The sequence below is a fragment of the Hyperoodon ampullatus genome (genome assembly GCF_949752795.1).
Source record: "Hyperoodon ampullatus genome assembly, chromosome: 7".
Lineage (NCBI taxonomy): Eukaryota > Metazoa > Chordata > Mammalia > Artiodactyla > Ziphiidae > Hyperoodon > Hyperoodon ampullatus.
In genome coordinates this window covers 102,089,207-102,115,058 of record NC_136920.1, presented here as the reverse complement: position 1 = coordinate 102,115,058, position 25,852 = coordinate 102,089,207, and the positions used below count along the sequence as shown (strand labels likewise).

General features: G+C 45.0%; 1 protein-coding gene across 4 annotated transcripts; it reads left to right on the top strand.

Moving 5' to 3' along the window:
- Positions 1–1,882: 1,882 nt before the first annotated feature.
- Positions 1,883–24,812, top strand: LAYN (layilin; the record flags this gene model as incomplete). 4 transcript variants are annotated; one of them, XM_079709284.1, is made up of 8 exons in its annotated part: positions 1,883–1,967; positions 2,608–2,631; positions 4,919–5,216; positions 12,890–13,047; positions 18,616–18,648; positions 19,270–19,353; positions 22,042–22,144; positions 23,947–24,812. In XM_079709284.1, the coding sequence occupies 8 exons, from the start codon at positions 1,883–1,885 to the stop codon at positions 24,308–24,310; spliced, it is 1,149 nt and encodes a 382-aa protein (XP_079565410.1). In that variant the 3' UTR covers positions 24,311–24,812. The 4 variants fall into 4 exon arrangements, with proteins under 4 accessions (XP_079565410.1, XP_079565412.1, XP_079565411.1 ...); XM_079709286.1 differs by having other exon boundaries at positions 22,042–22,148; positions 23,960–24,812; XM_079709285.1 differs by lacking the exon at positions 2,608–2,631.
- Positions 24,813–25,852: the final 1,040 nt, after the last annotated feature.

Genomic DNA, 25,852 nt, shown 5'->3' with positions numbered 1-25,852 from the left:
CTAGGCTCAGAAACTTCTGGCTCATTCTGTTGGCCAAACAAGTCACACGGTCAAACACAAGGACAAAGGATGGGGAAATATACTCTGCCCCTTTAGTAAGAAGAACTTCAAAGTCACACAGTAAAGGGTGTGGTTACAGGGTGGGGTGAAGAATTGGGGTCACTGTTGTAATCTGCATTAGGTTAACTGCATACCTTAGCCAAGTCTATCTGGACCAAGGGCCAGGGAATCAGAGGGAGAACTCAGGGCACAATTTAATTATTTGGGCCAAGGTAACAGCTTCTCTAAGTTATAGCAGATGTTATGATTTTGGAAATAAATCCTTTGCAATTTACATTAAGTGCTCAGCTATCTGCACACTTACATATCTAGTTGCCTTATCAAACCTTCACAAGTTAAGGTAACTTTTATTGTTACCAAGAGTTAATTGATTTAGGCAAAGAAACTTGCTGAAATCCACACAGACATTAAGTGAAGAAAAGCAGGACTGGAAACAGAATATCTGATGCCAACTCAGGTGCTTCTATTCACCATATCAGCTCTCTCTTTGGTTGTTTTGATAATCAGGAATTTCTAAAAAGAATGTATTTTGGATGTGAAATGTTCTAATTCCGACATAAAGACGGGCTGTAAATGAACTTGCCATAAACATCAGCCCTCTTCCTGCCAATGCTGCTGCTTTCTGCAGTAGCAGAGCTTCCCAGTATTACCAGCTGATACTGAAACAGATCCCCCAGCCTGTGATCAATCAGGCCTGTTTGTCTAAAATTGCAATGGCTCAATCTGAGACCAAAACTCAGAAGTCAGTGGCCCAGATGGGGCTTCTGCCATGCTTCACAAGAGCATGGTACAGGGGAAAAGGCAAATCAGACCCACCTTCCAGCACTTAGTACTTTAGTTTCTGGACAGGAGGCTCACTTTATTATTTGAATGTATTTGAAAACATTTTGTTTACAACAAGAAGTAAATGTAAGACACGACTATTGTGGGAGTTTAGATAAAGGAGCACACATTGAGGGCTGGGTTGGTGAGGAAAGCTTTTCCAAAGGAAATGAGGTAACTCTTTCCTGGGGGAAAAGTGAGGGGTCATCTCCTTTCTACCACAAGGCTGAAAAATCACCTACACCCATGTGCCCTGCAAAAAGTACTATTATTTCCTTGCTGGGCTCAAGAACACCCTTTGGCTTCTGGGAAGTCCACTCTCCTCTCGCCCAGAACTCCAACTTAGCCTCTCTGGACGCTATCCACGCTGTCCCAAAATTTGCCTGGCCAGTGGTCACCCTGCCTACTTGAGCGTCTGTTCTCTTCATCCGCCATTCCTTTCTCAGGTGTAGCCCTGAGTGCCTGGACAGCGGCCTACCGAGCCCTGGCAGGTCTCAGAGTTTGCCTCTCTCAACTGCAGAGCCTAGGACGCTGGGAAATTGGCTGTGCCCCTGAGGGGTGGGGGCAAGATGCGGTCATGTTTTTAGCCACAGTGCGGTCTTCATCGGATTTCGGAGAAGCCAGTCTTGGATTTCCTAGTCCCCGCACCCTGGGCAAACGCAGGATTTCCCTGGGAAGCTCAAATTGGGGTGGGGAGCTGGTTCCCCTCCTCTGCTCGCTTCCCTCGGGCGGGCGGGGTGTCTGGCGCCGAGCGCGCTGGAGGAGGTCCTGGCGGGGGCGGGCCAGCCGGCGGGGCTGCCCTCTCCGCAGTGACGTCCCAGAGGGCGGAGGGGCGACGAACTGGCTCCGCGCCCTCTCCGCCTCCTCCGGGCGCCGGGTCCGTCGGTCCTCTGGAGATGCTGCTGCCGCCCGCCGTTGAAGTTGCGGAGCACGCCGCTGCCGGTCTTCCCGCTCCACCGCCGTAGCGCCCCGGCGTCCGAAGGCGCACCCGAGCCGGGCCATGCTGCCGGGAGCGGCGCTGCAGGCCGTGCTGCTGGCCGTGCTGCTGGCGGGGCTCCGGGACGCGACGGGGCGCCTGCTAAGCGGTGAGTGCGCGCGCGCTGGGGCAGAGGCTGGTTCCCGGGCGCTGGGCTGCGGCACCCACTGCACCCCACCTAAGGCTGACCGTCCTCAGGGCCACGGTGCCTCTTCTCTGGCCCTCCGCGGAGTGGGTGGAGGGGTGGCGCCCCGCCCCACCAGTGGACTTAGCCCTGCGGCGCCCCCTACTTCTAGAGGGGCAATCGCCCGGCTGCTGAGCCTAGCGCCGGTTCCCTGCGTGTCCTGGACCGCGCGAAGTCCGTTCCCCGCCCAGGACTGCCAGAATACCGAGAGACGTAGGCTAGATGGGGCAGTGAGCAAACTGCCCCAGTAGGCGCCCCCTCGGTCCGCTCCACTGAGAGCGGCGCAGTATTCCCCGGGACCCCCACGCAGGGCTTGTCCTGCCCACCAAGGAGGTCTCTTGTCCCGGGAGACGGTGCGTACAGTAGGGATTCTGGATCAGCTGTGCCGTGGGAACCCCAGCCCGTTACTCCTGGTCTTTTCTGGGGGGGAGAGGATGGCAGGATCCAGCGCCTGGAATAAGAGCGCTTAGAGATCGGGAAAGAAGCCTAGTTAGCGCGGGGCAAGCCCCGCCTGACTCAGGGGAATGACTCTCTCTGCTTCCTTCCTCCTGTCGTGTCACTGCAGCCTCGGACTTGGACCTCAGAGGAGGTACAGTGCTCTGGCTCCTTGCCTCTTCCATTTGTTCTGCATGTCGAGGCGGGGCGGGGTGGGGGGCGGCGGAGGGGATGTCCGTTCCCCTTTCTCAGGTTTCCTTCGCAGGCAACAGATTGGCCAAGAGGGATGGAGGAGAATGAAAACCTCCGCTCCGTTATCGGTGCTTCCGAAGCTGATTGAAGGAATCTAAAGTTGGTTTCAGGATGGGGTGGGGTGCAGGGTGGCAAAATGGGAGGGTAACCGAATTCAGCTGTTTGGGTGACGGCTGCACGGGCTCTGTCCTCGGTGGCCGCCCTTCCCCTTCCTGCAAATGAGAGGAGAGAAACACTTCCTGAAGGCAGGGGGACCAGATGCACCCTGGGCCTTCTTCCAGCAATGGCTCCCTCTGGCACTCACTGGCTGACTTGGGATGTGTGGCCAGCCTGGGCCATACAGGAAACTCGTTTAAGGTGTTATGTTTTCCCTTGATAATCTAACGATGGAAAAGTGGGGACTGCCAGTAAATTCAACTCCACCTTGGGGGTGCCTGGGCCTCATTTGTTTTTCCTCTGCTGCCTCATTTGGAGCCACCTTTAAGGACTCATAAAGCTGAGCTGACCCAGCCTTCTCCCCAGGGAGCATCCCAGCCACAGCCTCTCTGGCCAGTGGTCCCTAGTCTCTCTGGAACACCTCCTTAGCGAGAATGTCCCACTTTTGAGGCCTCCTGGTTTGCTGATGGAGCAGTCCTGTTAGAGTTTCTCTATTCAGCAAAAGGAGAAAAGTGACAGAGAAAGGGAGAAGATGCAAAACTTTTACCACTTGTTTATTGAAAATTTCTGTACAAAAGCGATGAAAGAAGAAACTGAAAATAAGAATTCACAGGAGCTTTCCAGATTATCTGTATGTGCTCTGTTCTCACTTAAGCACTGAAAATGCAGTTAACTGCCTGTGGCCTTTTGCTCTGTATTCTGGACAATTTGGGGAATAACTAATGCTATCTGGCTCTGTGCACAGTTGCAAAACAAATTAGGAAAATGAGAACATTCCATGAGTGCTGGGAAGAGGTTCCCAAACCAAAATCCTTTATTCCTCGCTCTGTGGCAGTAATTCACACCCACAGCCCACAAACTGGCTCTGCATTGCAAGGGATTCCCCTTGCTGAAGTCTGGTTTTCACTGTACATCTGGATCCAGAAACATGCTGTGTGTTCCTGTGGGTTAGGAAGCGGCAAGTGTTTCTGTATTCCCGGCACCTAGCACAGTGCCAGGCATGAGCATACATGCGATACATACTGACTTAACGAAGGAGCAATGAGGCTAATGTTTTGGGTGCAGCACGGCTTTAGGCACCCAGACACAAGCCAGGGTGGTGTGTACTGGTGAACGATTTTTTATCCGTCCTCAGTAGAATCCCACCCATTTGTCCTTGATAGCCTTCAGCCCTTCAGGTGTCAGTCAGATGAGACATATTACATGGACTCCCAGTGCAACCTGAGCCTGTGGTGGCGTGGAGAGCAGAGTTCAGTGGTTATGGCTATGACTTTGTAATTAGATCTGGGTTCTGACTCAGGTCATGCTACTGATAGCTTATGTGGCCTTAGCCAGACTAATTTCTCTGAGCCTCAGTTTTCTCATCTGTAAAATGGGGCATAAACAATATCTACAACAGTGGATTACTATGAGTGTTCAATGAGATAAGGTATGTATGTAAATGCAAAAGCCCTTAGCATAGTACATGACATATAGTAAGAGTTCACTGAACCTTAGCTGTGGACTTTAGGCAAGACCAGTAGCAGAAAACCCCATGGATCTGATGCTTTTATCTTCTGCTTATACCATAGACTGGGTGAATATTCAGTCCTGCTATTGATACATACGCAGAGTGTTCCAGGGTAGAGGAGCCCACGCCTGACTTCAGAATGCCTCTCTTACGTGAAGGAACCCCCAAACAGAGATAACTCACTTTAAGCCACACTTAGTCTCCTGTGACTCCCTAATGGCATGCGAGTGTTATTTGTTTGCCTTTAAGCGAAACCATAAATCTTCATCTACCTCTCTTTTAAAGATTAATTTTAAATGTCTGCTTTTCAATAATCTGTAATGGAACAAACAAAACATGGAGTCTAAATCACTGTGTCTCCACACTGGAAGGGGTATTAATTTGCTCTGAGAGCTTAATGACACTAAAACAAACCACTGATGAGTAATCAGAATTCCTGCAGCTTCATTCAGTTGCCTCCAAGCATCCCTGCTCTGGTATATGTTGGGGGCACTAAAATAGGTAGGCTTCTTTTTTTCTCTAGGTCAGCCAGTCTGCCGGGGAGGAACACAGAAGCCTTGTTATGAAGTCATCTACTTCCATGATGCTTCTCAAAGACTGAACTTTGAGGAAGCCAGAGCAGCCTGCAGGAGAGATAGGGGCCAGCTAGTCAGCATCGAGTCTGAAGATGAACAGAGACTGGTAGAAAAGTTCATTGAAAACCTCCTGGCTTCTGATGGTGATTTCTGGATTGGGCTTAGGAGGCGTGAAGAGAAACAAAGCAATGGCACAGCCTGCCAGGACCTTTATGCCTGGATCGATGGCAGCACAGCAACATTTAGGTAAGTGTGTGGAACTCACAGCAGCTAACTCACTTGATGTAGCTCCAAAAAGAGGCAGGCTGGATCCACGGTGCCAGTCAGTGTGGAAGAGAAGTGCCAGCCAGGCAGAGCCCTGAGGGGATAGCAGTACTGGCAAAGCCACTGACCAAAGCAGTGGGGCGAAGGTGGTAAATCAGCCTTATCCTAGGCCCAGAGAGCTCTGTCCAGGAGGGTGGCCCAGAAGCACAGCTTCAGTGGCACACAATGCTTGAAGTCAGTCATTCTGGCTACCTGGCCTTTTGGACTAGAACCCCAGGGAGAGAATGTTTTTTAATTTTTATTGGAGTATAGTTGATTTACTATGTTGTGTCAGTTTCAGGTGTACAGCAAAGTGAATCAGTTATACATGCACATATATCCACTCTTTTTTAGATTCTTTTCCCATATAGGCCATTACAGAGTATTGAGTAGAGTTCCCTGTGCTCTACAGTAGGTCCTTATTAGTTAACTATTTTATATACAGTCGTGTGTACATGTCAATCCCAATCTCCCAGTTTATCCCTCCCCCCGCTCCCTTACACCCTGGTAACCGTACGTTTGTTTTCTACATCTGTGACTCTATTTCTGTTTTGTAAATAAGTTCATTTGTACCCTTTTTTTAGATTCCACATATAAGTGATATCATATGATATTTGTCTTTCTCTGTCTGACTTACTTCACTCAGTATGACAATCTCTAGGTCCATCCATGTTGCTGCAAATGGCATTATTTTGTTCTTTTTTATGGCTGAGTAATATTCCATTGTATATACGTACCACATCTTTTATCTCTTCCTCTGTTGATGGACATTTAGGTTGCTGCCATGTCTTGGCTATTGTAAATAGTACTGCAGTGAACATTGGGGTGCATGTATCTTTTTGAATTATGGTTTTCTCTGGGTGTATGCCCAGGAGTGGGATTGCTGACCCAGTGAGAGATTGAAGGCCTGTGGGGCTGAAGGGCTCCAGACTGCAGGAAATTATGATGACGGGCAAGAAATTAGAGCCAAGATCTAATTCTCTGGATTGACCAAGAGGGGACTTAAGGAAGCCTGCAGTTTGTAGGGCTCTTCTAAACCCACAGCACTGGACTCACTTCACACACCTGCCCCCCCAGCACCATGGCATTGCCATCGTCCCTCCCTAAGAAAAGCAGTGACATGGAAGAACGTCAAAAAATATCAAAATTAAAAGGCAGGCATAAGACTGGAAAAATGTTGTAAGAAATTTAACAGTTATGATCTTTTTACAATAAAGAGTTTATATAAGTCAAAAAGCACTAAAAGTTTATAAAAGTTTATAAAAAGTCAGTAAAACCCCAAAAGATAAAGGGGCAAAAGACCTGAGCAAACAGTTCACAAAATAGAAAATCTAACTAGTAAACAGTCATATGGGGAAAACATTTAAACTCATTTTCAATCAAAAGAATGAAGATTAGAATATATCTTTATTACCTATTCCATTCAAGACAGCATGAAGTTCACCCATTATGCTGTTCAGATCCACATCTTCATCTAAGTTCTGGGAGTCGTTCCTCCAAGATTCTCGTGGGCCTCTCTCCTGGGAGAAACTTTAGAAAGGAAGCTTAGGAGGAACTACACTCCCCACCACTGCAGCTGGTCCCAGCGCCACGACTGATATTTATTGACCCCCCTCCTCCTCTGTGCAGTCTAGATTCCCCTCATCCTCTGTTCGGGGAGCCTCAATGGCTCTCGTACCTTGTGGCAGGACCCAGACCCTCATCCCTGAAGAGTGTGAGGCCTAGTCAACTTGCATTGCTTACGCTGGAGTGATTTCACTTTTCTATTTACCATCAAAATTGGGCACATGAGTACCAACAGGTACCCAAGTAGATAACCTGGCTGTCAAACATATCTCTCCCTGCCTGTAACAGCCGAGATACCTTTGCCTCGTGATTAGGGTCCTGCAAAGAGAATGACTCCTCTTCTTGCCTGCTGGTTCCTGGACACAAGAATCCCCAGATGTCCAAGTGGCAGCCATTGTTCATAGTTCAATAACACTCTTGCTGTATCTTCTGGTGGAAGGATTCCCCCAGGAGATACCAGGACCTCTAAACCCACAGAGCTCAGCAGTGCAGAGACAAGAAACACAAATTCCCCAAGTAAGTACTACCAGTGAAGGTAAGCAGGGCTACTCCTCCTTTCATAAGCTATAGCTTTACAAAATGTATTTCTTAAAGAATAAGACCTGAAAGTCAAAATTACTTCTTTATCCATGGGCGGCAGAATGGATGTTGTGGTACCAGGCATGAAAACGACACTAATCTCCTTGTACCTCTCCATCAGAGCTCTTGGGTGACCAGGTGCATTGTCAAGGAGCAGTAATATTTGGAAAGGAATCTTTTCTTCTGACAGTAAGTCTCAACAGTGGGCTTAAAATGTTCAGTAAATCATATTGTAAACAGTTGTGCAGCCATCCAGGCTTTGTTGTTCCATTTATAGAGCAAAGGCAGAGTAGATTTAGCATAATTCTTAAGGGTCCTAGGATTTTTGGAATGATCAGTGAGAAATGGCTTCAACTTAAAGTTACCAGTTGCATTAGTTTCTAACACAAGAGTCATCCCGCTCTTTGAAGCTTTGAAGCCAAGCATTGACTTCTCCTCTCTAGCTATGAAAGTCCTAGATGGTATCTTCCATTATAAAGCTGTTTTGTCTACACTGAAAATCTGCTGTTTAGTTTAGCCACCTTCATGAATTATCTTAGCTAGGTCTTCTGGTTAACTTGCTTCAGCTTCTACATCAGCATTTACTGTTTCACCTTACATTTTTCTGTTATAGAGAGGCCTTTTTTCCTTAACCTCATGAACCAACCTGTTAGCTTCAAACTTTTCTTCTACATCCCTTGGCTCCCTGACCCCAGAATACTCCTGGATGACACAGGATGATACAAAGGTCAATGATTCAAAATGTGCACTGCATCTTGGAGGATGATGCCTCATCCTCACAAAGTATTGCCTCTAAGCTGGTGCTTCAGCTGTGTTTTCAACAAGTTCATCCATCACTCTGTCAAACTGGCAGCTTCAGGATGGGTGAATATGTGATGTGACTAGTAAATCCCCTGCCTACTCCCACACCTCCTTTGCTATAAACTAGGTTTTTTGGTCTGATGAGATCTTATTTGGAATTCGGTGCTGGTAGATCAAAGACTGTGTAAGCATTTGGATAGTGGCGCTAACACCTTGAGGCTAGAAAGGCAAACCCATACCCAGATTGTATGTCTATTGCTATCAACATGAATCATTGCCCCTTTCAGGAAGGAAGGAGTCCAGTGTAGTCAACTTGCTACCAAATTCTAGGCTGGTCTCTCTGTTCCCAGCAGACTGGATGTTGGGCAGTAGCTAGATCAGCCTTGGTGAGTGGGAACGGCTACTGTTGAGCCCATGCATGGCCTCCATCCCTGCCACCATGGCTACCCTAGTATGTATCTATTATACCAGAGATGGGGCACCTGATAACAGGCTGGCTGACATCAACTGGCTAAGTCATCTTGTCTCCCTGGTTGTTTAGTGCCTCTTCCATGCTAGAGGCTTTTTGGTGGGCTTTAACATACGATAGATTTTCATACTTTACACCTACTCCCATGTGTCTATTCACATCACTCTATCCAAGAGCTCCTTGTCCCCAGTTTTCCACTCTTTATCCTTTTAGACTCCTAATTTACTGGCTAAGCTCTTTGCCTTTACCCCTGAGTTTTTATATAGTCTAATCTCTAATAACTTCTCTTTCTATACTAAGTGGTTAACTAGGTATATCAACTAAGCTCTGGCCATTGGGAGGATGTTTCCTTACCACTTGATCTTTCAGAATCACCTCTGAGTGGGACTGTAGTACAGCTGCTGCCCATTTGAGTGGTACCCCCATGCTTGGCTGACCTATCCATGAACCAAGCTTAGGCTGCCTTTATCAGCTAGTCATAAGGGATTCCTTTATGCAGCTATAGGTGTAAGCTGAGGGACAGGCTCTGGTACCACAGTGGTAGATGTCATGGCAGTCTGCTCTACCTGTTCAAACAGTGCCATCTGGTCCTAAATATACCTCTTCCATCTTGTAATGAGTTGATTCCAGACCTGCCTTATCTTTTGACTAGGTATGTCTGACAGTGTCTCTCTTACATTGAGCAAGTTGGATTGCATGTTCTCTTGGTGCTCCTTGCCTAGTATCAAGCCAGGAGTGGCTTTGCAAAAGGTGATTTTTTTCTCATGTATAGATGATATGGCCTTGCTATAGAATCTTAAGAGTTTGCATTGTGATTCTCTCATTGGAGCTTGTACAGATTCTATATGGCATTATTTTTCTCACCACTGATACCTCTCATAATAGGGTCTGATGGATCATATGGCCCAAGTGGGAAGTCTGCTTCCATCACAGCCTAGAACTGCTTCAGAGTCCTTTTCTGCTCTGGACCCCACTCAGAGACACCTGTCTTTCATGTCAACTGGTATATAGGCCAGAGCAGTATTCCCAGGTGTGAAATATGTCACCTCTAGAACCCAAAGAGACCTACCCCATGCTATGCTTCCTTCTTAAAATTATTGCAAGATGCTTCAAATTATTGTGAGATGAAATAATTTGACCTTTAATTTGAAAGGGGTGTTCTGACATTCTCTAGATCACTAGACACCTACACAGTTTCATGAAGTAGCAGACCCCTGAATCTTCATAGCATTTACCTCCAACCCTTGGAGCACTTGAGTCTTACTAAGGCCCCCAGTCCTTGCTCATCTGGTTCAGTTAGCATGATGTCAGCAATATGGTGGACCAGTGTGATTTTTTGCAAGATATCCAGGAAGTCTCTTTTCACATCATATTATGACAGAGGGTAGGAAAATTAGTATAGTCCTGAGGAAAGACCATAAGTGTATACTGATGTCCATTCCAAATGAATGCAGACTGTTTTCTGATTCTCTTTCTGATACAGGTGAAAAAGAATGTACTCACCAAGTCTACGTATTAGGTACCCAAGGACGTGTTAAGCAGCTCTAGCAAAGATACCACAAATGGCATCGTAGGTGCAACTGAGACTTCTAGTTGGTTGAATTTGTGCTACTCCAGTGTCATCCTTCAGGATCTGCCTGGTTTTTGCAGGAGCCAGACTAGTGAATTATATAGAGATATGGCAGGGAATACCATCCTTGCATTCTCTGGGTCTTTAGGAGTGACACTGCTTTCTGTCATCTTCGCCTGGATAAGATATTGTTTTCTATTTACTATCTTGGAGAGAATAGGGAAGAATGCAGTTTCAGAGGCTTCCACTTGACCTTCTCCACTATTATAGCTCTTACCCCATAAGTTTTCAATTCATATATTTTAGGCCTGGGGAATGACCACTGGACGGGTCCACTGTGAGCTGGTCCTGATCTCAGAGAGACAGCAGTGAGTGGTCCTGAAGAGAGATCTTAGTTGTCTGCCCAGGAATTGAACCTGGGCAGCCTGGATGAAAACCAGGAATCCTAGCTGCTAGTCCACCAGGGGCTAGAGGCTAGAAGCAAAGTTCCCCTAGCTCTTACCCCCACTGGAAAATGCATTTCTCAAGGAGGCAAAAACTATAAAAGCAGGTACAAAGTTTATTATTAGAGACACAGCATAACATGTGGGAGAGCACACAGAGAAGCAGTTTGTTTATTTAAGACAGACGCAAGGCAGAAATACACACCCGGAGAGAAAGGGTATGGGCGTCCTCTCTAATGAGGAGGAGTGTGGTAAAGAGGTGATTTAAATCCCTTATATAGGATAGTCCTTCTGGGTCTTTGTTTACCTTTGGCCAATTCTCTTCTTCTTTCACACCTGAACAGTCCTAGGACCCTCCCTAATATGCATGCGCAACTTTTTGCTAAGATGGATTCCACCACAGAGGCCTGTGGGGTTATGTCCACACTTATTATGGGGTGGCTCCCCCTCCCTCTTTGACCCTCAAGGAGCCTTTCTATGCATGTACAGACAAAGAAGTTTTCCTTGACCTCAGGAGTGGTCATCTTATCTCTTTATTCCTGCAGAGCTCAGCTTCTGCCACTAGCTTTGTCCTTGGAGTGTCTGGGTGAGAACAAAGCTTCAATTTTATTCCACTTGACAGACACCAGCTGTCCGGCCCAGGGGCCCATCTATCTCCTACTTCAGTCCTGGGCCAGAACTCCATTTAATACTTGGCCTCAATATGCTCCCACTCAAATGGGTAGTTTTAATGACACTTCAAGTCTTTGGGTGTCAGTGTTAACTTGTACTCTGTGTCCAGCAGTCTTTGTAATATTGGGGTATTCCTCTTTCCCCAGTGTATGGTTACTTGAGTAAATGGCCATAGGTCCCTTTGGGAGAATAGAGGAAATTACCATGTGCACCTACTGTGGTGTTGCAGGGTCCTTCCTCCTTCTAGCAGTGAGTTCCAAGCCTGAAACCTGGCTCAAGTCCAGTAACCAGATGCCAGCCATAATATTCCAACCATTCCATCATCTGTGAAATAAAATAACATAAAGCCATAGGGCCAGTGGGGAGGAGAACAGACAAGCAGGAGGTCTACCAACAGGGTTGGAAAATTGCCTGGAGGTGACTAATGAGGTGCAGAGCCTGGCCCCAGTCAGGATCTCCAGCTCTCCAGACAGTGTCCAAGCAGCCTCGCAAGCTCAGCTATCATCCAGGCAAATTCAACCCAGTGGACTCAGCAGAGGATTTTCCTTTCAGTGAACTGCAGCACAAGACTCAAGCAGAGCCATATGAGGGTGCTACACAGAGAGCTGTCTCTTAGCTGTCTCCTAAGGAGGGGCTCTGACAAGAGCTAGGCAGAGCAGCAGGGCTCATCTAAATAGCCTGAGCATCAGGGCAGATCTGGGCCCCGGAAGGAAACTGCTTAGGTGAGTACCCAGGCGAACTACAAAGCCCAGCCCTGAGTCAGCACATGGGGTGGGTGCTCGCAGCATTTAAACTATCTATGGAATCTAAGGCTTTAATCTGGCACCCACATATCCAACTGGGTGGTAGCATCATTTAATTTCAAGTACCATTGGGGCTGCTAGTGCACCCCATCCAGGAGCTAGGGAGACAAAGACAAGAAATCAGGCGGCAGAGGCTGACAGAAGCGCTCATCAGCCTGATGAAGTAGAAACAACTTAAAACCTGAAGAAGACTACTTGGACCTCCTGCTTTTGCCCCCACCCCATCTCTTGCTTTGAAGCCTCTACATGTTGGAAAGTCTTGCTCAGATGCTTGAATTTTCTGTCCACTCCTCAGAGCTAGGAAGGCAGCTATGGCTGTTGAAAAACATGGGGAGATGGAAGCAGGGCAAGCTCTGGATGAGATAAGCCATGCCTCTCTCAATGCATCTGATTTCTAAAAAAAAGAGAAACAAAACCCAGTTAGCCAAAAGCAAAAAGGAAATAAGATCATCCAGACTTGCCCTGCTGGCTGCTTTTTCTCATAATTCCTTTGCAGACATTATGTGGTAATATATTCCTCCCTGCAAAGGCAAATGTCAGATGATTGATTGTGATGTCCGTATTAGAAAGCGTGGTTCTACTTACTGGAAGCACTTCAGTTCCTCCCTGTCTCTTAAGTTCCTGGCTCAGTGGAACTGGATAGGAAAACAAAGGCTTTGAAGTCTTGTGGTATCCTTCTCCAGTTGCCTCCACTGTTGACCCCTTTCCTACAGGAACTGGTATGTGGACGAGCCTTCGTGCGGCAGCGAGGTCTGCGTGGTCATGTACCATCAGCCATCAGCACCCGCCGGAATCGGGGGCCCCTACATGTTCCAGTGGAACGACGACCGATGCACCATGAAGAACAATTTCATCTGCAAATATTCCGCTGGTAATGAATCCTCTCCCAAGTTATATGGCTGAATTCTCAACCTCCTCTCTCATTTCATAAGCAGCTGCTGGTGCCAAGAATTTGTCATGGTCTCTGCGAAAGCTTGTTGCAAATGCCAGCAGTGTTAAACGTTTGGGAGTTCTTGTGAAGGGAGGTGTAGTGACACTTCCTCACTGAGGAGTAATTCTAGCACAGGAGAGGAGTATTAGATGCTAAGAGAAAGGAGGAAGAAATGAAAGGGTCTAATTTATGTATGATAAGGCAAGAATTATGAGAACTTCAAGAAACAAAAAGCCCTCCAAGTGGACAATTATCATTCTTATTCTTTCCGGATATGAGGTTGTATGCTGTAGGAGCTTGGAATACAGTAAGTCCCTGCATACGAACCTTCAAGTTGCGAACTTTCAAAGATGCGAACCTACGTTTGCATGTCCAGTCCCGTAAGTTAGTTCACGTGTCTGGCGTACATTGTCACATGTGCGCATCCTCTACAAGTGGTTGTGCTTTTGTGTATTTTACTGTACAGTACTGTACAGAGTATAGTAGTACAGTATCTTTCTTTCAAGCCCAAGGTGTCCTGAAGCAAGTGTAAAAGCAGTGGCTATGTAGCTGGTACTGTACTGTCCTGTAAGATTTAAAATGTACTGTACTGTAAGGTTTAAAATGTTTTCTTTATGTTTGTTTTTTATGTATTATTTGTCTGAAAAGTATTATAAGCCTATTACAGTACAGTACTCTATAGCCGATTGTGTTAGTTGGGTACCTAGGCTAACGTCGTTGGACTTAATAAATGTGCTCTCCGAATGGAACTTGTTCGTATGTAGTGGACTTACTGTAAAGAAGAAATATGAAAGGAAGCTGGCCATTGTTCCTGCAAGTCTTCTACCAGCCACGTGACATTATTTTCTGGGGCTTTAAGGAAACAGAATAATGACCAGATGGAGGTAGATGGTAAAATACACCAATTTTACTGACACTGGGCAGGTAGAAGTCAATTTAATGAGCAGGCTTAAACTCCTTAGGGCACCCTCTAAATACATGCCTTGCAAATTTAATTGGCGTTTGCTTCTAAATCTGTGAAGGGTTTTGAATTGGCTACAAGCCTGTAGTCTCACTGTGCTGAGGTTTCCCAAACTCCTCCATTATGTTGGACTTGGATCTACACGTGAAGTGATTTTTGATCTGTTACGGAAGTTTCTCACCTCCCTGAAGCCAACTGCTTGACCCCAGTTCTGCATCCTTTCCTGACAGAAGTAAAATGACTTGTTAGTTACATCTATTGAGGGACTAAACAATCCTGTCATTTTTAAATTGTCTGAATTTGACTGTGCTTTTGCTGCTAAAGTTGTTTTTCCTCCCTCTTCACCCCTTCGGATGAATTCTCTCCAAAGACCTGGCCTTCCCCACCATACAGAGTTGTCTCAGGCAGGGAGGTTACAAGGACTGAGACTGGCTTAGCAGGGCACTTTTTTTTGTTTAATTTTTTTTATTAGTTTCTGCTTTATAACAAAGTGAATCAGTTATACATATACATCTGTTCCCATATCCCCTCCCTCTTGCGTCTCCCTCCCTCTCACCCTCCCTATCCCACCCCTCCAGGCGGTCACAAAGCACCGAGCTGATCTCCCTGTGCTATGCGGCTGCTTCCCACTAGCTAGCTATTTTACGTTTGGTAGTGTATATATGTCCATGCCACTCTCTCACTTTGTTCCAGCTTACCCTTCCCCCTCCCCATATCCTCAAGTCCATTCTCAAGTAGGTCTGTGTTTTATTCCTGTTTTACCCCTAGGTCCTTCATGACATTTTTTTTCTTAAATTCCATATATATGTGTTAGCATACGGTATTTGTCTTTCTCTTTCTGACTTACTTCGGCACATATATACAATGGAATATTACTCAGCCATAAAAAGAAACGAAGTTGAGCTATTTGTAATGAGGTGAATGGATCTAGAGTTTGTCATACAGAGTGAAGTAAGTCAGAAAGGGCACATTTTTAGAGCAATTAAAGCAAAGGCACTTGTTACAAACTGGCTGCCCAACACTTCTGTTCCTCATATCCTATTATCTCCATGATTTAAAATGTTGTACTTTTTAAATATTTTCTGAAATGTGAGATTTTGACATTTGTTTTCATAGCCTTTTATTTTTGGACTTTGAACCTAGTTAGGTTTTTTTTTCTTAATCATAATCTTTATTAATTTTGCTACTGCCTGATTTAGACTGAGTCCTGGCAGGAAAAAGATGGCACACTCAAAGGGTTTAATGAGAAGAGTATAATAAAATGATATTTGCCAAGGTGTGGGCACAGAGCATGAGATGGTGAAGTGCCCAGGAATTAGCTACAATGGGAAGTTGTTACTACCCCCAGGTTTCAAGGAGCAAAAGGGAGGGACTCCAGAGAAAGCTTGGAGTCATGGAAGAGGAGCCTCCCAACAGGAGCTGTAACCAGAGAACGCAGCTACTGTCAAACCACAGTGACGTGTGAAGGGGGCCTGGGGGATAACTACCAGGACCCCTCTCTTCTCCTACCCTCTAATCTCCTGCTTCTGCCTCCTACTGGTTAAGTCCAATCAAGAACCAAAGGACAGGACTTCCCTGGTGGTGCAGTGGTTAAGAATCCACCTGCCAATGCAGGGCACATGGGTTTGAGAAGGTCTGGGAAGGTCTTCCCTGGTCCGGGAAGATCCCACATGCTGTGGAGCAACTAAGCCCGCACGCCGCAACTACTGAGCCCGCATGCTGCAACTACTGAGCCTGCATACCTAGAGCCCATACTCCGCAACAAGAGAAGCCACCGCAGTGAGAAGCCCATGCATCGCAATGAAGAATAGCCCCCGCTCTCCCACTCTCTGCAACTAGAGAAGGCCTGCGCGCAGCAGCGAAGACCCAACGCAGCCATAAAAAAGAGCCAAAAGACAAGGGAGCCATAAGACACAGTCCATAGAGTTCAGCCTCCCAGGTCACAGAGAAGGACCAAGAACAGATCCAGTAGAGAGAAGTGGGCACACGGAGAAAGACTAACACATTGCCTTTACGTGGCCCCCCTCCTCAGGATAAGTTCACACACCTCAGCACGCCATAAAAAATTGGCTTGATCAGACCCTTGCCTGTCTCCAGCCCCAGTTCTTACCACTCTTATTCCTCCCCCATCCCATTCCTCTCTGCCCTCTGTGAAGTTCCCCAAGAGCTCTTAACTGCTGTTTCCAGTGCTTGGAACACCCTTCCCTCTTTCCCAGTCAGCTCATTCTCAGCCTTCAGGTTCAGGGTAAACATCACCTTCTCTCATCCCAACCAAGTGCAGTAGGTGATGCTTGATGATAATGATGATGATGACGATGGTGATTTTCTATAAGGGGCGTTATTAGGACAATCTGCAGAATTTGAATAAGATCTGTCGATTGGTTAATATTATATATATCAATGTTGATTTCTTGGTTTTGATAGCTGTACTATGCTTATGTTAGAGTATTGCCTCCCCTCCCATCTTAAATACACACTGAAGTATTTAGGGAGTAAAGGGTAACTATGGCTGCAACTTATTCTCAGGAAAAAAATTATGGATGCGTCTGTATGTGAATATATATATGTGTATGTGTGTGTGTGTTTGTGTGTACAGATTTAGATATAGACTTGTAGATATAAATATATAGGATATATATAAAGAGAGAGAATAATTATATAAATGAAATGATAAAATGGTAACATTTTGGTGAAGGATACATGGGAATTCTTTGTACTAGTCTTGCAAATTTCCATAAATCTGAAATTATTTCCAAATAAGAAGTTTTAAAAAATCACTTCCTCTGGGAAGCATCCAGGGCCCCTCAAAACTAGGTTAAATGTTCCTCCTATGAGGATCATAACACCTCACACACACAGTACTTTAACTGCCTGTTTACAAGTTTGTCCCCTTCACTATATGGTTGGCATGAGGTCTGGAAATATACATGTTTGACCAGTTAATCCCTGACTTGATGGGCTAGGGGAAGGTCAACCAGTATGGTTGCAGCAGGATGGCACAACATCCCCTTATACCAGAGGGCAAGGGACAGGTTGAAAGATAGCATCTAAAACTAGATTTGACAACATGACCACATAGAGTAGGTGGCATGCTAGCCAGATCTTATCACTTGATTCCTCCTGGGGTGTGCTAAAGGCATAGACGCATTCACTGGAAATCAGAGACAAATCATCTGAGGCCATGTGTCACAGACCATTGCAGCAATCGATGGAAGTGCTGCATTAATTTGCCATGTTCACTGCAGTTTTGCCCAGTGGATTGAACTATGGAGGGACAAGAAAATGACTACATCATGTAATGTCTTTGAGTATATGATGTATTGCAATATATCACAAAATTAGTGTGTTAATATTCTCCTGTACTTCTATATTTTATTGCCATCCTGTAAAATATAAGATCCTTAGAGGGCTGGGACTACTTTTCACTTGCTATTGTATCTCTAATACCTAGCACAGAGTTTGTCTCCTTGTGATTTTAATTTTTCATTTGAATTTTTTAAATTAAAATCCCAGTTAGTTACTTATTAGCTGTGAGATTTGAGCAAGGTGTTTAATCTCCCTGTACCTGAGTCTCCTTGCGTGCAAATTCAGAACAGCACTTACCTCATAAGGCTATTATCAGGATAAATTGTGTTTGTTTTTAATAAAACATTTAGAGCATGATGCTGTTTCTGTCATATAGCAGACATTTTAAATAAATAAATGGATTTGCATCATCTGTACACACACACACACACACACACACACACACACACACGATTAAAAGTTTCCTTTCTGACTAAAACTTCAGAATAGCTTTGACATCCTGGCCTTAGGACTGTGAATTCTAAAATTTTGACCTTATGGATCCTGACGCTATGATCCCAGAGCATCTGATCAGTGTAGAGTCACTGCCAGTACAAAAGGCTGACACACTTTCAGCCAAAAGTAAAAAAATTGATGTAGGTTGTCTGTGCAGCTATCCTGAGGCTCTTAGAAATATTTTAAATGACTTGTGTTCTAGATCACCAGGCTCTGCCTTGGGGCTGGCCATGGTCTACTTAGTCCCGGGCCACTTCCACTGCTTGGAGATCAGTGTTTGTTGCCCTAAAATATCCCCAATAGGAATTGATCAAATGTCTTGGATTGCTTTACAACAGTGCAGGCCTGGGTGTAGCCGGGGAGGAGTGGGGATTATTGTTGAAATCAGATTAGCCATATGTTCCTAAGAGTTAAAGCTGCGTGATGGTACCTAGGGGTTCATTATACTGATCTTTCCACTTTTACGTATATTTGGAAAATCTCATATTTAAAACTCTTAATTTTAAAACTAAAACGTTTACTTTTTAAAAAAGAAAAAAGTACCCAAGTAAAGCTGGGGAAAGGCTAGCCTTTGTGCAGAAGAGATTCTTTGGACTTACTAACCTGGTTTCTAGTGTCTGATAATACTAAATGAAATTTGTTGGACAACTGAATGAACAAATAAATGGATGCCATGCTCTGGCCAACTTCATTCGATGGCATGGAAATTTACTTATTACTCTCATTCTTGTTTCTTTCTGCTATAGAGAAACCAACAGCTCCTTCTACAAGGCCTGGAGGTAAGACTGTCAATTGAGATTTGAGTTAATTTGGGCTGTTTCACAGGCTTAGAAGCTTTTCATAGGTTTAGAACCACATGTTTTTTAAACCAGATTATTCAGCAGAAAGATCACTGGTGTTAACCCTGACCCTTTGGACAGGTATATGCCACACCGGACATGACCAGTAGTTCATTAATCTCACTAGCGTTGTCTTTCCCTCAAATATCTGAAAAGTAATAGTTGCAAATTCAGTTTGGGATGTTACTTGTCATTACTGACAATATGAAAGGAATAATCCAATCTAATGATCCAAGAAGCAAGTCAAACTGATAATTTATGGTCCTAGAAGTGAGTCATTGGCCCTTCCCCTTGGCACTTCAGTACTTTATGGGCCTTGATGTCAGCTGCCTGCTGGTTGTGTCCATACATGATTCTTGGCAGCAAGTCTCACCAGAAAGATAAAGACAAGTAAACCTCTAGGTCAGGAAATTCAATTCTTTACTTCCCTGGGTTTATAAATGGCACTGGTCACAATGCTGGTGCTTTTTGGCATCCCACCCTGAAGCTGGTAGGACCTCAGAGAATATCTGGATTTTGATGCCTTTCTCCAGGTTCTCAAGTCCATGTGTCTCTCTCCAGGTGAAGGAACAGAGACAGCAATGCCCATACTTCCAGAAGACACAGAGAAAGAAGATGCCACAGAAACACTGAAAGAAAGCAAAGGTATGTACAGAACTCTCCCAGAGAAAAATAGATAATAGGACTCTCTTGATCATGAATTCCCCATGATTATATACCCTACTTTGTTCTTTCCCACAGCAACTTAAAAATGGAACCAGACAGGGCACTTATGACTTTGTAAAAACTGCATTATAGGACTTCCCTGGTGGCGCAGTGGTTGAGAGTCCGCCTGCCGATGCAGGGAACACGGGTTCTTGCCCCGGTCCGGGAGGATCCCACATGCCGTGGAGCGGCTGGGCCCGTGCGCCATGGCCGCTGAGCCTGCGCGTCCGGAGCCTGTGCTCCGCAACGGGAGAGGCCACAACAGGGAGAGGCCCGCGTACAGACAAAAAAAAAAAAAAAAAAAAAAACCTGCATTATATGTTAGATTTTGTCAGTGAAATACACAAATGGAGCTATCCTAAGACAATTGGGGCGATTAGACAAGACAGGAGGTAAAAAAAATCTGCATGAAGACAGATGAGGCTTGAGAACCTCCCAGAAGTTGTTTGGGGGGAGGGGAACTAGAGAATGGATGTAGAGAAATAAGAGCAGAAAGACCCAGGCCATGATTAATATTTCTTTATGAGACAAATAGAGGAAATGGACATAAAAGATAAAAGAAAATGGAGTGGGCTTCCCTGGTGGCGCAGTGGTTGAGAGTCCGCCTGCCGATGCAGGGGACACAGGTTCCTGCCCCGGTCCGGGAAGATCCCACATGCCGCAGAGCGGCTAGGCCCGTGAGCCATGGCTGCTGAGCCTGTGCGTCCGGAGCCTGTGCTCCGCAACGGGAGAGGCCACAGCAGTGAGAGGCCCGCATACCGCAAAAAAAAAAAAAAAAAAAAGAAAAAAATGGAGTGATAAATTGGAGTGCTAATGGACTTTCAACCTCAACTCTCACCTTGAGTTTCAAGAGGCAGATCAGGGCTGGTTACTAGACTTATCATGGTGATCATTTCATAATGTATGCAAATGTCAGATCAATATAGAATACATCTGAAACTAACATAATATTATATGTCAACTATATTTCAATTAAGACAAAAAAGAGAACGATCTGAGTTTTTGTCACTGGGCAATTTTTTAAAAAATACTTAATTTTTCAGTTTAGTTATTTGCATCATAGAAGTAATAACATTTTTCTCACCTACCCGAGAGCATTTCTGTGTCCATAAAATGAAACAGGATAGTGCAGTACTGCAATTCAGTTGTGACGCTAGCCACCCCATGTTAGCACAGACCCTACAGGTTAAGGGCTCAGTCCCCAGCAAGACTGCCCTCACTTCAGATATCAGCCACAAGTTCAGGGGTCCCCAGTCCACCCACACTTCTAATCAACTGGCTACAATTCCAGGGAGTGCCCCATCACGTTCAATAATTCACTAGAACAATTTACAGAACTCAGGAAAACACCATACCTATGACTGTGTTTTATTCTAAAGGATACAAATCAGGAGCAGCCAAGGTCTGGGAGGGTCTTGAATGGGGACTCTCTGTGTCCTCTCCCTGTGGGATCAGGATGCCTAATCACCTTCCTGGCAAATCAACGTGTTCACCAGCCGGAAGGTTCCACTGGGCTTTGGTGTGCAGAGATTTTCTTAAGGTCTCATTACGTAGCACAGTTGATTTGATCATTGGCCGTGTAATTGAACTCACCCCCTAGGCCCCACCAGCCCCCATCCTGAGACATCTCTGTCAGTATAAACTCTGATCTGGTCTGAAGGGCTCATGAATAAGGAAGTTACTCCTATTTCTGAGAAATTCTAAAGATTTAGAGCCTCCCACCCAGGTACCAGGGACAAAGCCCAGTCAGATTCTTTATTATACAACAGATGTAATGTGTGAAAATGCTTTTTAAAAAATCCAAAGTGCTGTGCAGCGGTGGGTGGCATTTTATTGCTCATTGTTACTACGGTGGTATTTAAAGTAGGTTTTGTTTTGAGGGTTTTTTTGGTGGTTGTCAGGTTTGTAGCCTCACAGAAAAACAAAGCTACAGCCTCTGGATGGTTGAGAATCTTAACCAGTAGAAGTAGGAAAGGAATCAGTCCCCAATCATGGATTCCTCCCAAAGCCCCTTGAGGGAAAATTCTCTGGTTCTAAGACTTAAGTCTTAGGAAGGGTAAGGATGGTAGATCTCTAAGTGTCCTCCACAGTCACTGCTCATGGGCCCAACTGGATCCAGTTAGCAGTCAGAAACGTCAGTAAGGCTCTACAGTCTGATTCATGTGTTACACGTGACCTTCTCATATCTGGCAATACCACCGAGACTTCTGGCTTGTTTCCTCTTTCCTCCCTCTCCCCGATCCCACCTTGGAAACTACTCTTTCTGTCCTTAGAGTCAAAGACATCAGCACCCCCAAGCAGCCTCATCTTTGTTAACAAAGAGGAAGAACGAGAAAAGAGATCATCTCTTTCGTCTGAAAAAAATTTTTAATTAACAAAACTGCCCCTCTTATATTTTGCAAGAAACCCAAAAATGTAAACTTCTTTTCTCTCTATTACTTCAGATAATAGGACAGGTAGAAAAGCCTCATTTATTGAAACTGGAAGACTTTGCTGTCTAGATAACTGTATCTATTTCCTTCCAGAATGCGCTCCGTGGAATGCTCTGTGTTGATTATGCTTTTTTAAGCCTGTTTTGAAGCACACAGAAACACCACTAATGCTGATAATGTGTGCTTTTCTTTTCAGAAGCTGCCTTGAAACTTGCCTACATCCTAATCCCCAGCATCCCCCTTCTCCTCTTCCTTGTGGTCACCACAGGTGTATGTTGGGTTTGGATCTGTAGAAGGAGGCAAGTAAAACCTTCATCATGTAAACCTTTGTGTTTTCTGAACTCTTCAAGATTTGGACTTCATTCAAAGCCATGGCAGCCCCAAGAGAATCACTTCTACAGATTTGAGAGTAAATTTTCTGATGGGCTCAGAGCACTCAGAAGTACTAAGCATTGTGCTTAGCTGTGATTAAGAGAGTGATCTTACATTCTTTAATTTTTGTGTGTGTGGAAGATTTTAAATGACTTGAGGGGTGAGACTGTGTTATTCATCTGTGCATCCACACATCACTCAGCAAAGTGCTCCCATGCATGTATGCACTCACTCCAGGAATGCTTGTTGGGTGAGTGAAGGAATGAATAGTGAGCCCTTTGAAAACGACTGTTACAAAGCCTGGCAAACCACTGAAACTAAACCACTTAATTCAAAATGAAATAGCCAAATCCTTTTAATTGACTTTTAATTGAATTCACAAGTGTAGATTGCTACAAAATAGCTGCACTAAGTAGCCTAAAGCACCTCTGTTAGTGGATCATGTGCCACCATTTTTGAGGTAACCAGAGGTCTTCTCAGCTACCTTTTTATTCCCCATCATGATGGTCTACATAGAAGAAGGAAAGCAAAAGTACAGTTTAAGACTTGACTCCCTTTGATGACCAATTTAAGATAAACTAGTAAGATTCCAATGTAGACCCTGCTTCATTTAATAATAACTTCCTTATAGGATTCTTAGAAGAATTAAAGCAGTTAATATATGCAGAATGAGTATATAGTAAGCACTCAAAAATGTTATCTCTTTCTATGATCATTTTCATTAGTTAATTCCTTTTAACCTAAGAATAGAGTTCAGTTCAAAAACTTGCAAATATATTTTCTAACTGCTTACTCTGTGGTTGGGTCTTGATTTCCCTCCCTTATCTATCTATTTAGCACCTCACCGCAATGTGGGATTGTGCCTTTGAAGCTGGAGCCTATCTCGGGGTTTTAACCATTTTTGTGCCACAGACCCCTGTAGCAGTCTGGTGAAGCCTATGGATCCCTTCCCAGAACAATATTTTTAAATGCATAAAATAAATTACACTGGATTACAAGGGAAGGAATAATGCTGTTATATAGTTTAGCAAAATATTTCCAAAAATTAATGTGAAACAGTAATACATGTGCGCCTTTATTAATGCTTCTTTATTTAGTGGTGAGTATAAATATCATAATACTGAAGTAGAGATAAGCATAAAATATTTTGACATCTTAAGTAATAACTGTGATGTGATATGAAAATATCTATGATTTCTGTTGGTGAGCAAGTCAAGATATTACTAGTGGGAATTCCCTGGAGGTCCAGTGGTTAGGACTCTGTGCTTTCACTGCCAAGGACCGGGTTCTATCCCTGGTGGGAGAACTAAGATCCCACAAGCCGAATGGTGCAGCCAAAAAGAAAAAAAACAGAAAAACAAAAAAAGCTATTACTACTCAGCTTAACTGCCCACATTCAAAACTGAAGGACAAGCTCAATTTCACTTAGAGATGGATTTTTTTAAATGTGGGATTTTCCCCCATGCAATTCTATCCGTGGACCCTCTGGAGGCTCTGGGGATCCCAGAATCATCACATCTGTTCTGTGCTCTGGCAGCAGTGAGTGATAGATACGTAACAACCCTTTCCTCTTTTATTCCCACCCCACTCGAAACCTTGACCTGTAGGTTGAGGCAGGTGAGAAGTGCAGCGTAGTGACTGCCCAGAATGACTCCCTCCTGCCTGCACAGGGGCACCGGGATGTTCTCAGTCCTCTTGCCCGCTGAGCCCTGGTTCTCTTTACTCCTAGGAAACGGGGACAGCCAGACCCCAGCACGAAGGAGCAGCGCCCCACCTGGCCCGCTCCTCAGCCAGGGAACAGCCCGGACCTGGAGGTTTACAATGTCATACGAAAGCAGAGCGAGGCTGATCTAGCCGAGACCCGGCCGGACCTGAAGAACATCTCATTCCGAGCACGCTCGGGAGAGGCCACTCCCGACACCATGTCCTGTGACTATGACAACGTGGCCATGAACCCATCCGAAAGCGGGTTCGTGACGCTGGTGAGCATGGAGAGTGGCTTCGTGACCAACGACGTTTATGAGTTCTCCCAAGACCGAGTGGGAAGGAGCAAGGAGGCCGAGTGGGTGGAAAATGAAATATATGGTTATTAGGATGCACGAACGATCCCGGAACTGACAAGAATGGGGAAGAAGAGAGAAGCAAAAGTCTATTTTCTATAAGGAAAATACTCAGAAGGTCTGTGAAAGTGCTCAGATCAGGTCCTGGGGGTGAGCATGAGAGCCCCTGTTGGATCCGCAGTTCGGGCTATATCCCTTATCCCAGTCCCTCACCTGGCTGGAACTTCTGAGAAAACACCTTGTCCAGCGTCTGGCACATAATAGAAAATAAACAACTGACTGTTACAACTGACTTTCAAGGGACAGTGCTTTCACTGGGCGGGGAGGGGAGTTGCTGTGGAGCTTGGGAAACCAGCCTCTAGGTTCTGTTTCTCTTGCTCTGTACAGCAGCAAACATCATCACAAAGAGACAGAGAGTACAGAATCTTTTCAAAGCCCGCCTATGCCAGCTTCGAGCTGGGCTGTGCAACAGCAATTCTTATATCTATTTTTTCCAAAGAATCAAATCAAATAAAAAGCAGGAAACAGAATGTTAGTCAGTCTGTGTCGACAGCCCTTCTTCTGCATGTGGCCTCTGGGGACCTTTTTTTCTTTTTCCTGACATCCAAACTTGGAAATATCTAACTTGGAAACACTTTAGAAACTGAAAATGAAGTTTGAATCTAGGCTTCTCGGCTTGTTTGTGTTCCCAGCCCTGTTACTGCACGTTGTTCTGTTTGTGTGTTTGTTTTACTGCAGCATCAACATAGCATTAGTAATAATGCTAATTATTTTACCTTTTTGTTTTCGGGATCTGACTATTTCAAAAACTTTTGGACCCAAATGCAGAGAAAAGTCACCTAACATGAGTCATTTACCAGACAAAGTTCTGAAGGTCATTATTTAAATCACCAACAACATCCCTCTATCAGCTTAATAATTTTACTATTTTAACCATTCCTCATATGTCTTGTTTTTGAATAGTTTGTAACTTTGCCTGACACATGGAGCCCCAATCTAGACAGAGTAAGCTTGTCTGGGTCGGAGCAGTGTCAAATGTAGTGGATTCTAATCAATGCCAGTTACCTGCCTTACTGAGGCAGGGAGCAGGGTGGATAACAAAAACATCATTTATGCCTGCTTCAGGGAAGTGTGTTCTGCGGCGTTAACCATATTTCGAGCAAAAAGAGTGACCATATAGTCTGAAGGACTGATTCATTGTCCAAAACACTGAAGTTCCCATTTTGCATAAGACTTCCTGGCTCTGTGATCTGTGCCTTTATCCGCCCCTGTTCCCCTACGCTCTGGCCCCTACTAGGCTGCAAGCTCCATGAAGGAAGGAATCCAATCTGCCCTGCCAGCCGTGTACCTCCTGCACCCAAGACAGTGCCTTGCGTAGAGAAAACCATCAATACTCGTTGGATGGAGGAACAGTTCCCCCTTCAGAGTGATGTAAAATCACCTGCGGATTTCAGCTTAAAAGTTTGGAGGACCCGATTTTCACACTCCACCTGGATGGGGGGAGGATATTGAGTTATTTTAGTTTGAAAAGCACTCCTACTGCCTGGGAAGAAGGAAGCATTAGTAACAAGTAAA